The sequence below is a fragment of the Cricetulus griseus genome, chromosome 6 (genome assembly GCF_003668045.3).
Source record: "Cricetulus griseus strain 17A/GY chromosome 6, alternate assembly CriGri-PICRH-1.0, whole genome shotgun sequence".
Classification (NCBI taxonomy): domain Eukaryota; kingdom Metazoa; phylum Chordata; class Mammalia; order Rodentia; family Cricetidae; genus Cricetulus; species Cricetulus griseus.
The window spans coordinates 5,371,388-5,383,699 of NC_048599.1; the positions used below are offsets into that span (position 1 = coordinate 5,371,388).

Consider the following 12,312-nt stretch of genomic DNA (forward strand, 5'->3'; position numbering starts at 1 on the left):
TTAATCTCAGGACTAGGGAGGCAGAGGCAGGGGGATCTCTGTGAGTTGGAGGCCAGCCTGGTCTACAAGAGCTAGTTCCGGGACAGCCAGGGCTACACAGAGAAACCCTGTCTCTGAAAAACCAAACAATGTTCGAGAAGGTTTGGACCCACTCTATTTCTTTTCAATGACTGGCACTATCTAGGTTTTAATTGAGACACTCCAAAAAACTCTTTCAGGTGTAACTGGGTCTGTGAACACCTGTGTACACTACGATTCCTTTTTCTATTTTGAAGTTCTTATCCCCAAAGTCTGAAGATAATTCTCTTGGGAGACAGCAAACCCCTCAATGACTTCTCTCAAGTCATTATGGACAAGTAGAGCACCAGCAACTCAAAATCTCACTAAGCTCGGGACGAGAGAAGTTACACCAGTAACACCTTGTTTTGCTTGAAATGATTTTGCACGCACTCAGAAATATATACTAAATAAACTTGTTCTCTTACCCTATGGTTGGATTGATATTCGGATCAAAACTGTCTTCCACAAACCGCCATACGATGCTTGATTTGCCCACACCCGTATCCTGAAAGAGAGTAAGACGGGCGACTGAGGAAAAAAAAAAGCTATCTGCAGACACTCAAAACCACTTTGTGGCATAAAGTGGGTAATTTTAGAAAAAGCACCCCCATCTGTAGATTTTATAAATTGAGGGACACACGGCAGGCTTTTGGAATAAGTCAGTAAAGAAATTTTATTTCAAAATGTATTAATTGGGAGTAGGCCTCTTAATGCATGCTTCTAATTCCAGCACTGGGGGGGGGGGCAGAGGCAGGTGGATCTTTGTGAGAAGAAGGCTGATCTCTTAGTCTACAGAGCCAATTCCATGGCAGTCATGGCCACACAGTCAGAAACTGTCTTAAAACTATTTAAAAAGCACTGGGGAAGGATTCTGCAGTTTCTAAGACTAAGAGACATTAGAACCTCTTGAAAGACCCAAGCTGGCTTGCTATCCCAGTTCAAGGCCTGCTGAGGGTACGAAGAGACTTCAAGGCTAGCCTCGTCAACTTGAGATCCTGCTATAAAACAGAAGCAAGCAAGCTGGGGACACACAGGGCTCAGTGGTACAGTGCTCACCTACCATGTACAAAGTTTTAGGTTCAATCTCTAGGACGGCCCTCCTCCCTTCAAGACACACAGACACACACGCACGACCCCAAGTTTCTGCTTTGTGTGGAAACTCACTGTCCTTTTAACACACACCAGAAAACTATGCGCTTCCAAGTTAGGCCTGAGTAATCCTGGATGAACCTAGCCCCACCCTAGTAGAGGGGCACAGGACGTCTAGTGATTGGGATTTTCAGTCATTAAAACAGAAACTCAGGAAGGAGACCATCAGAAGGCTCTGAAAGGGCCAAACTACCCAGAGGGGACCGGAAGCCGAAGCCTGGCAAGTCCTGCGGCTTCCTGGTATGAGCTCCTCCCTTCTTCCCTAGAAGAGTAAACTTTGGAAAAGTAACTCTTGCAGAAGTGTCAGAGACGTCCCCAAAAGTTCAAAAACTGTGCCACCCCGCTGGAAGGAGGCCAAGGGCGCTCCCAGAAACCTCAGCCCCGGCTCGGGGTTTAACTTTGAGGGACCTGGACAACTTCAAAGTCGTCCCTCGCAAAGTTGGCAGCCAACTCCCCGCGGGCCGCTTCACCGCGGGGTGGAACCAGCACAGCTCTCGGGGGCGCCGGGGCCTCCCCGACCCTCGGGGGCCTTGGGCGGGGCCCGGCCCGCACGCCCGGACGCCCCGAGGGTCTGCGGGGGGCGGCGCCCCGCCCGGGGGGAAGGGGCGCCCCGGGCCCCGGGATGCCGGGACCCGCCCACCCCGGCCTCCGCCGCCCGCCCTGGGGCCCGCCCGCCGCCACTCACCCCAGCAGGCACACTTTGAGCTCCCTCAGCGCCATGGCCCGGGACCCGGGGGTGCGGGCCCGCCGCGCCCTAAGTTGAGGAGGGAGAGGCCCGGCCGCCCCGGCATGCCCCGCGCCGCGCCGCGCGCCCAGCCGCCGCGCACGCCAGGCGGCCGTGCGTGCGCCGCGCGCCGCCGCCCTTCGGTCCGGCCGGCCGGTCGCTTGCCCGCGGAGTCACCTCACCAGCCCGGACGGTGCCTCGGCCTCCCGGGCGCCGCCGCCGCCGCCGCCATCTTGGGCCCGCCGGCAGGGTCACCTGACCTCCCCGCCCACTCCGGCAGCCACCTTCTCCGCGAGGGCGGGGCGGCCGGCTCGCGGCTCGGAGGCGGGTGGGCGGAGCGCCGGGAGGGGGCGGAGCCACCGCCTCGCCCCACCCTCCAGCTCAGCCGGGTCTCCGCTGAGGAGTGGGCGGAGCGGGGTGGGGCGTAATCTTGGCATCGCCACGCCCCCCGCGCCGCCTCCCTCCCTGCCCATCCCAAGATGGCGGGTGAGTGGGTCCAGGCTCCGGGGTCTCGGAGCGGCTCCCTCCCCTCCCTCCCCTCCGGGGCCTCCCCACCCCTCCCCGCGAGCCCGGCGCTCGCCGCCCGCGCAGCCCCGCGTTAACTCCTCGTGTGTCTCTTGGTTTTTTCAGAGATCCCCCTGTACTTTGTGGACTTGCAGGATGACTTAGACGACTGTAAGTAACAGTTGGGGCGCCCCGCCCCTCCCGGGGTCTCTCTCGGAGGACTGTCGGTGCACTTAGACGGGGCGGGAGCTCAGGCCGAGCCTCCCACCTGGAGCCCGTTTCCTCAGGTGGCCCTCCTTCCCGGGAAGGCCAGGACCTGAGTGCGTTGGAAACTTTGACTTCCTGTCAGTTTCTCCCTGAGCTGCTCTGGGAGCTGTGAGGAGTGAGCAAGTCCCAGTCTGGGACGGGACTTGAGTAGTCAGGGAGTGCGAGCCCGGCTCCATTTGCTTTGGGAGCCCACTGCTTCCCTCGTTTTGAGTGGGTCTCTTCCCCTTGACCCTTCCAGACTGCTCTTTTTATATGGAATTATTTCAAGGCACAGTAGCTGAGAGAGACACCAAGTTCGAATTTGTGGTGAATGAATGAATGAATGAATGAATGAATGAAGCTCTGGCTTTTCTAGCCAACACTTTTTTTTTTTTTTCCCAGCCCCTACCTCTTCCTGCCCAGACCATTTGATGGGTTTCTAAAAATTAAAAAAGATGGTGTAGAAACAGCCACTAGTCACCGGATCTCCCTCACAGGGCAGAGGGAAGCAGGGATATAGCAGAAAAATAGCAAACCCAGAGAGACTTGCTGGTGTTAACACAAATCCCCAAAGTAGCCAGAGTCAACTGGGGCTTCCTGGTGACAGAGCCCTCTTCTTTTCCTTCCCTGCCTTGCCTTTGTGTCCCTAGTGGTAAGAGTTGATTTTGAATGAAAATTTGGGGTAGAACATTCAGTGTGGAGCACACTTTCTCTCTTCCTCAAGGAGGAGTCAGCCTTGCTAATGTAGCATGATAATTGAAGAGAAAATAAAAGTCTTTGGTGAGGAGGCCTAGCTCTTGCTGCAGATAGCCCTCAGGTGAAGTCCTGGGTTACTTTAGTTGCTGTGTGACCTGAGGTAGGTCACCATGCCACTTAGAGCCTCATTGGTCATTTCATCTGCAAAATGAGAATAATAGCAGCCCACCTCATAAAGCTTTTTATGGATTACAGGCCAGTCTGCTCTACATAGTGAGTTGCAGGCTGGTCAGGGCTGCATAATGAGGGATTTTGTGAAGATTAACCTACCAAAGAAGGTGACATGAGTCCCTGTGTACAATAAACACTCAGTAAATATTGGCTGCTACTCTGGGAAGGAAGTAGGATTAGCCTGTCTTACAAATAAGACTGGGAAACAGAGCTTTCAAATATCTAGTGTGGCATCCCTGGTAAAGAAGACAAGTTTTGTACCTTCTGCCTCCTGTTCTTTTTGTTGCACTGTGCTGATTGACCTCACACACACTCTTCACCCAGGAGTGGGGACATGGCTGTCAGTTTGGGTGTGCCTTTGTTTGTTGTCTCCTTGGGCAGTTTATCTAAACCAATGATTCTCAGCCTTCCTAATGACACAACCCTTTAATACAGTTTCTCATGCTGTGGTAGTCCCCAGCCATAAAATTAATTCGGTTGCTACTTGATAACTAATTTTGCTACTGTTACAAATCAGAATGTAAATATCTGACGTGCAGGGCCTCTGATAGGTGACACCCCGCCCCCTCAGATCAACACAGAGGTTGAGAACCACTGGAAGGGATTTGCTGCGTCTTGGTTTAGGTTAGGTTCCAGTGGGCAGGGACTCTGGTCATCCTTTTTTATAGCCTTATGCCTTGCATGGTCTAGGTGCAAACTCATATTGTCACTGATAGCAGTAATGGATTCAGAGGCATGTCTGATTTACTTTGTGATCCTTGATTAAGTCTGGCTAATCTCAAAAAGAAGGTGTGATGAATGGGTGCCTTGCTTTTAAACCATGCAGAGTTTGCAGGCCAGAGCAGTGCAGAAAGATTCGATTTTCTAGGATTGGCTTGTTGAAGCAATCTGAATTCTCTTGAGAGCATGAGCAAGGGAGACAGTCTTCATTCTGGTTTTCAGGTGGGGTTGCAGGTGGCAGGTAGGGCACATAAGAGTGTGCCCAAGGGACGCAAAGGCCTGTGAATGTCAGGGTCTGCTTACAGTGTGCAGAGGCTGAAGAGGGGTCACTGTTGGTAAGATCCGTTCATGCAGTTAGCATTTAAATATATACCGGGATGGATGAAGGAGGAATGAAAGGACTTTATGGCATACATAAAGAGACCTAAGAGACTAATCAAGAACACACAGTATGTGGTCACATTTGGATCCTTGCTTGAACAGAACCCTTTATTAAAAAAAAAGACATTGAAGTGAGATTGGGTATTAGATAACATTAAGAGTTGTTATTTATTACTTTGGCGGTGATAATGGTATCGTCTTTTTCTTCAAAGGAAGAGCCCTAACAGAAATAAGCATTCATGAGTGAAATGACTTGGTGTGTGAAATCAGCTTTCAAACGCTCTAACAAATAGCAAATAAAAATGTTGGGAGGAGGGATCCACTGGAAAAACAGCAGAGTGCTGATACTTGTAGAAGCTAGTGGCTGGGGACTATCCTTTCATTTTTACATATTTGAAAATTTCCATAGTAAAAGGTTTTAAAAAATGAGATGAAAGTGTCACATAGGATCAGACATTTGCAGGAGGAGTTGGAAGGCTGGATTTCAATTCTGAGTGTGCTGTAAGTTATTGTAAGATGCATTTAGCTTCAAAAGACCCTTGTGTAAAATACATCAGTGTTCAAGGGACCACATTTCTTTTCAGATGTTTCGTTTTCAAGAGGTATCAGTGAAGGAACTTGGGAGAGGGCATGCTTCTATTTATGAGAAAAGCAAGGTGCCAATAAATGATGTCTGGATCTTTGGTGAAAATAGGATTAGCTCAGCTGGTGGAATATAGATAGACTCTTCAAATCCGAATGCTTGAGGGAGTGGTGCCTGTCCAACCTTGAACGAAAGACTTCTTCCAGAGCAAAGCACTTTGCATTTCACCTGCACACTTTGATCTGTGTTTGTGACAATGCTCTTTCCAAGGATTGAAGCTACCCTATACCCACATTGCACCCATTGCAGACAGTGTGCTAACTTGAACCATAAATACAGCCAGTGAGTCTTTTCTTTGTGCAATGTGAATATGAATCAAACATTGGCAACCATTTTTACCAAAATCCCCCTGTCAAGTAAACTAATTCAAAAAGAATCAGGAGCTAGTTGAAGATTCAAATACCTGAAGAATAGATCAAAACTCAGGCCATAGATGACTCTTTAAATTAGAGGTTGACCAATGTATATTAATTTCCGAGAAGGATCAAATAGTAATAATTTGGGGCTTTTCAGGCCAGAAGGTATGTGTGTAACATACCTGTAAGCTCTGCAGTGGCACACTAGACCAACCAGGAACTACAAAATACCCCCCCCACACACACACACACCTTGAAAGCAACCATAAACCACACAAACACATACACAGACACACGGACACACACATACCTTGGAAGCAACCATAAATCACACAGACACACCACCCATATATATCCCCATACTTTATTAATTACACAGATACAAACAAACATATATACATCCTGAAAGCAATCATACTTCCTTTCCAACATGCATCCAAGAAGGGAACTGTAAGCCACAAAAACACACAACACACATACACTCCAAACCATATACTGTAAACCACGTGAACATACACATATACGAATAAACCACACAAACATATCCATAAACCTCACATAGGTACATACATACATACATACATACATACATACATACATACCATAAACTGCACAATCACCAATCATACAAAACATACCCATAACCTTCACATAGCCATATATATACACATCCATACATGTACATCATAAATCATATAAACATACCCGAAAACCACACAGACGACCAACCACACACAAAGCATAAGCCCCAAATGTGTATATGTGCATGTACGTGGACCTGGATGTGTGCTATTGAAGTTTTATTGATACAAGAGGGGGCTGAATTGGCTCAGGGCAAGTGGTTTGCTGATCACCCCCATGAAATGAAACTGTCACATTGGAGCAGTGAATTCTGTGGTCTGTGGATGAGCTGGGCCCACCTGTTGGGGTGTCTTTCCTGCTGGGTTTAGTGAGCAGAGTATTGTTTGAGGACCACTGCTTGGTTGAATAACCTGAGACAGGTTACTTACGCTTTATGTCTGGATTCCTGTGGTTGCTGGGGATGAAGACATCCACTCTTTCCTCTAGGTAGATGAGCAGGTTAGGGAGTTCAGAGCGGCTCCCCTCACAGCCTGGTACATTGTCTTTCCACCCAGGCTCCTATGAGGCAAACAGGTGGATGCCAACATGTCCTGGAGAGTGTCTGGGTTTGGGTCTGTGACACCTTTCAGCAGAAAATAGAAGTTAAGTCACGTCACGGAGAAACTTGAATAAAGTTTTTAAGTAGAATCTTGCAACAAAATCTAATTAAAAAGAAAGCCTTTAGTGGCTGGAGGGTTGGTTCATCAGTTAAGAGTACTTGTTCTTGCAGAGGACCCAGGTTCAATTCTCAGCACCCGCACAGTGTCCCACCGCAGTCTAATTGCAGCTCCTGGAGACCTGACCCTCTTTGGAACTCGAGAGGCAGCAGGCATGGGCATGATGCATGAGTGTCCACGGAGGCAGTGCGCTCACATGCACATAAAATAGTAAGACCAATCCAAAAAAGCGTTACTGCTCATAACAAAGCCGGTTTCTTCCCTTGTGATGCTGAGAGTGGAGCCTGGGGCCTCTGCACGCCAGGCTGGTGCTCTGCCCGAGCCACACCCCACTTGCTATCTTCTTTCCTTTGAAGTTTCTCAACGGGGTCTCCCTGAGCTACCCAAGAAAGTCTCAGATGTGCTCTGTAGCATAGATGAGCCTTGAACTTGTGGTCTCCCTGCCTCAGGCTTTGGAATACTGTGGTTACAGTCCTGTACCACAAGGCTTGGCTTACAAAAGTAAGTGGTTTTGCCCTTCAAAATTCCGGTTGGTCCCATCCCTGATGGAGAAGACATAAAAGGCAGCAGTATACAGTTGACTTCCTCATCTGGATGGTCATTCTTCCGTGTCATGGTTGTCTCACTAGCTCTTCCAGCATGCCCAGTCTGGGCCTCTGGAGGTACTGGGGAGGGAAGCCCAAGAGACTTCCACTTCCAAGATGCTCGCAGCCTAGTGGGTAGCAGGCAGTGAAGACTGAGTGATTCAGTCTGCCACGGAGAAAGGGGAGATGGCAGTGGAGTTGCTAAGGCTGAGGGAGGCAGTAGGCATTCTGGAAAGTGTGTCTAAAGGTTGAGTTTCCAGATGGCCTGCTTTGTCTTGGATGGGATGGTCATGTGTTACTTGGGAAGTGTGTGGAGGGAAGCGTGGAGTGACTCAAGGAAACAGGGCTGGAGGCCGCCAGGGAACAGTCTACCTCCCAACCAGTTGCATTTAGGTCCAAGGAGAAGGCAGTAGAAGGCTCTGAATGCTTTGCCTCGGCTTCTTTTATGAGAGGCTGAGATAGGAGAATCACTTACCCAGGCAGTGGTAGAAAACCACCATTTATTTTTTATTTATTTATTTTTAAATACATATCTGCATTTGTATATTGGCATATGTGTGTGTGTGTGTGTGTGTGTGTGTGTGTGTGTGTGTGTGTGTGTGTGTGTGTGAGTACAGTGTCCATAGAGACCAGAGCTATCAGCTTCCCTCAAGCTGGACTTACAAACAGCTGGGAGCTGCCCAGAGTAAGTGCTGGGAGTGAACTCTGTTCCTCCGCAGGAGCAGTATGAGCTTTTACTGCTGAGTCTTCTCTCTAGCCCCAAGCTACCATTTCTTTAGGACTAATGATCTGAAGCTCTGTTCTAGTATGTCTAGCATTTTAATTAATTACAGGGCTGGTACGATGGCTTGGATAAAAGGTGCTTGCTGCCAAGGCTGCTGACCTCAGTTTGGTTCCCAGGACTTCCACATAGTGGGAGGAGAGAACATCTCCTGCAAGTCATCCTCTGACCTCCACATGCATACCATGGTACATATGCATGCCCTCATAAACTCACAATAAATAAAATTAATTAAGATATAACTCCTCCAGGGCTGGCAGAAATTTTATTATATGAAACCACGTACCAGCGCTGTAAGAAGTAAGCATTTTTAATTGCTGAGCAAGGCTGACAAGAGGTGAGGAAAGGTTAAATAAGTTGTCCAAAATAATGGGCACAGTCTAGTGAGTGATATCAGGAAGCTGGCTGCAGAATTTGTTCCAGCCACTACACTTTGGAGATGTTGTCCATTCACCATTTGTCAGACCTTTACTAAAGGCCCATTAAGTCTCAGGTACTAATGTAGGTACTGTAGACCCAAAAGTGAGTGGGTCTGCTGACAGAGCCCAGTGTTCAGAAGGTGAATATAAACCAGTGCCATAGGTTCACGTTGTGGATGCCTTGAGGACAGACAGTCATGAATGTTGTCCCAAGTGCCAGCGCAGCCAGGCCAGGTGGGGTGCTTTGTGTATGTAGTCCCAGCACATAAGAGGCTGAATCATGCAAATCCCACGTTCCAGTCCAGCTGGGACTTCAGAGCCAGACTTTTAGGGGTGGTGCAGCCAGAAAGAGCATGTCAGCACAGTGGCTGGAGGGCTGCAGGGCCTGATTGCACCAAGTGGCCAGAGAATCCTCTGCGGCTATGTGAGGGGCTCTTGAGTTTAGATTGGAGTGAAGGTGGGGATTTTCATGTGAGGAGCCCAAGAAGTAGTTCTCAAATGGCTCCTCAAAGGCAAGGAGCAGCAAAGTGTCTGTGCGTCTGGCACACAGTGACTGGTTAGAGAAGAGGGTACAGAAAAAAGGGTACAACCACACCCCTTATGGCCCTTTCAGCCCCTCTGCAAGGTCAAGTGTTTGCTTTTTATTCGGGAAGTCCTGGGGAGCCACTGGGGAGCTTGAGCCAGGGCCTGATGGAGCTAAGCCAGGAAAGGAAGATTCAGGAGTAGAGCTGCAGACTGGAGAAGGGTAGGTACCTTGTGCTCCCAGGCTCCCAGGAGAGGACTTGGGTGTGACACAGGGGGTGAGATTATAGTGATTCCAGTGGTCAGGGAAGAGTGACCTCAGAGACAGATCTTGCAGGATGCTTGTTTACTCTACACAGATAGGGCTAGATACCCGTTCTCCTTGTTCTGAGACATGGGTGTAGCCAGGTGGCCCCCTTGCTCATCAGAATGAGTTGTGTGGATCTTGGGTTGCCATGGTGTAGTGCAGCAGATGGCACCAGGCAGCTTGGAGAATGCTTTGGGCACTGGAGTAAAATGAGGGGACTCCTCTTGCTTCTGGGGGGTTAGCTAAGATGAGAACTGGAAGCACTTTGGGGTATTTGGCAGTGGAGAGACTCAGTGATCCCAGTGAGTGAGTGGTCAACACAGCTCAGAAGGAAATGGGAGTGAGTTGGGAAAGTATGAGAAGTTAAACAGGGCAGCCATGGCCAGTTGCTCAGTGGCACCCATCAAGCACTTACCTACCAGGCAGTGTGACTGGGTGTTGGGCTTGTTGAGACTGGTTACTGCTCTCAGGAGTCATAGCTTAGCAGGAGGAGCTGGGTGGGAGGGTTTTACTTTGTGAATGGAACATGTTGGTACTCTCTGTATTTACTCTAAAAATTTCATGAAAAGACAAAACCATAAACAACTCTCTCCCCCAAAGATTTGAAGGACATGCAGTCCCACTTTTGCTTGTATGCCAGGTGGAGAGCGCTTATCATTGTTGGGGGGCGGGTGTCTCTTCATAGCAGCTCCTTGGCAGAATTAGACTTGAGCCTACACAAATATTCCACCAAGAGCTACAGACTGGGGTATAGTCACAGTGGGAAACTTGGGCTTTACAAGCAGTCTAGGGAGCCCTCCCCTCCAATATGGATGAGTGTCTGGAATGTAAAAGAAGCCAGGCTGTGAGGGCTCATAGAGTGGGATTCTGCTTGCATAGCACCTAGCTGGCACAGCTGTCCAGGGGTTGGGAGGGAGGCAGGTAAGATTTGAGCTCCTGGAGGTCTCTTTCTTCCTGGAGTGCTCAATGGATAGGTATGCTCTCTGTGGGAAGCCCTTTGGGTATACCTGTATTTGAGTACTCTTCTGTCTGTATGTTACTTTAAGTTTTTTAGAAAGGAATTATTTAAAAATCAGTGCAGCTGGGCATGGTGACACATACCTTTAAACCTAGCACACAGGAGGCAGAGGAGCTGGGCTAGGATTGGGCTTTGCCTCTATTACTTCTCTACTGCTGTGACAGAATGTCATGATCAAGGCAACTTGCAGACTGAAGAGTTTTTCAAAGGCTTACAGTTTCCAAGATGTAGGATCCATGACCACCACAGAGGGGAGCATGACTGCAGGCAGGCATGGCACTCGAGCGTTAGCTGACAGTTCACATCATTGTCCATAAGCTCAAAACAGAGCGAACTGGGAGTGGCTTTGGCTGTTGAAATCTCCAAGCCCACCCCCAATGACACACCTTCTCCAACAAGGCTACATCTCCCAATCCTTCCCAAACAGTTCCACCAGCTGTGGACTAAGCATTCAAATATATGAGCCTACAGGGTCATACTTATTCAAACCCATACAGGCTTCATGAGCCATGAAGGCTCCAGTCTGTCTATGGAAGAGTTTGTTACTGTCTGGAAGAAGTATGACCCACTAGCAGATTGGCCAAAGAGAAGCAATTCTGTTGAGTCAAAGTTGCTTGGTGCTTTGAAATAGTTTTAATAGGAGGAAGATAGGAAACCCACCACCACCACCACCACCACCACAGAGGCAGGTAGCTTCCTTTTTGGTCCTTTCCATCTTTTGAATGTGTCTGAAGGCTGACTAGTAAAGTCATTGCCTCTTTAAATAACTGTGGTCAATTTTATCAGTGCTATGCCAATGAGGAATCGCCACCAGATTCTGCCCCCAGCCAATGGAATAGGTCTGCAGACAAATTTAAATGTGTCGCACCAAGGGGAGACTTAGGAATTGCTTAGATGTAGCAGTCCCGCCAATCAGGTAACCTGAGTAAATGTTTCCCATTGACCGTCAGTGTAAAAGTCACAGCCATAAATCATGGCAGGTTTTGGAAGATGTGATTAAAGCCACAAATCAAAGAAGAATCTCCATGTATGCATGGTGTAGGAAGGATGGTGCTCGTGGATTAAGCTGAGCTTTCTGGCCAGCTCAGGGCACGGTGCTCAATATAACCATCAGTGGCCCTCAGAGATTTGCCATATGAAGAAGCACTGTGTCTACGGATCTGCCCTCTGAGAGCTCATCAATCCGTGGGGTCTTGTTAGAGGATGACCTTGATTCAGGCACATGCCTCCCCTCCCCACACAACTTGCCTTTGAAATTCAGTTAAGTCAACAGGGACCTGCTAGGGAGGGTTAGTTCCCCAAACAAGTGTCCAATCAGAAATGTTCTTTGAGATTTAGTGGGTCTACTCTAGCTAGTAGAAGTAGTCACCACTTAAGTTAAGGTCTTGTCTTCATCCTTGGAACCTGTTAGGGAGAAAGAGACCCTCTGAATAGCAGGATGGGGAATGGCTACTCAAGTCTGCCGAAACCACACAGGAAGTACTCTTAGAGACTTAGTTATTGTTCAGAGAGAGACTCATGAAACCTTCTTGAATGTAATGATTGTTTCCCTGAGTTCTAAATGGGACCCTTCTTTTCTCTTTTTTAAGTACAAGTTTTGTGACTAAGGTTAACCACCTTGGCCTCAGTCAACTAATCTTCTAATATTTTGAGCCAGACCTAGACATAGTGGA

The 12,312-nt window shown here is 48.6% G+C and overlaps 2 protein-coding genes across 9 annotated transcripts in view; one reads left to right on the forward strand and one right to left on the reverse strand.

The window, feature by feature from the left end:
* Rab22a (RAB22A, member RAS oncogene family) overlaps positions 1-2,199 on the reverse strand; it is a 55,851-nt gene extending 53,652 nt beyond the window's left edge. For 2 of the 4 annotated variants that reach the window (XM_027419834.2, XM_035446014.1), the window contains exons 1-2: positions 1,895-2,001; positions 486-566 (exon numbers count right to left, since the gene is read on the reverse strand). In XM_027419834.2, the coding sequence (XP_027275635.1) occupies positions 486-566; positions 1,895-1,929 (116 nt within the window). In that variant the 5' untranslated portion in view covers positions 1,930-2,001. Of the gene's footprint in view, positions 1-485; positions 567-1,894; positions 2,002-2,110 lie in introns of those variants that run through there. The other 2 variants (XM_035446016.1, XM_035446015.1) reach the window with 2 other exon arrangements.
* A 133-nt stretch (positions 2,200-2,332) lies between these two features.
* LOC100773668 (serine/threonine-protein phosphatase 4 regulatory subunit 1) overlaps positions 2,333-12,312 on the forward strand; it is an 85,154-nt gene continuing 75,174 nt past the window's right edge. For 3 of the 5 annotated variants that reach the window (XM_027419826.2, XM_027419827.2, XM_027419828.2), the window contains exons 1-2: positions 2,345-2,419; positions 2,564-2,608. In XM_027419826.2, coding sequence (XP_027275627.1) covers positions 2,413-2,419; positions 2,564-2,608 — 52 coding nt within the window. In that variant the 5' untranslated portion in view covers positions 2,345-2,412. Of the gene's footprint in view, positions 2,420-2,563; positions 2,609-12,312 lie in introns of those variants that run through there. The other 2 variants (XM_027419829.2, XM_027419830.2) reach the window with 2 other exon arrangements.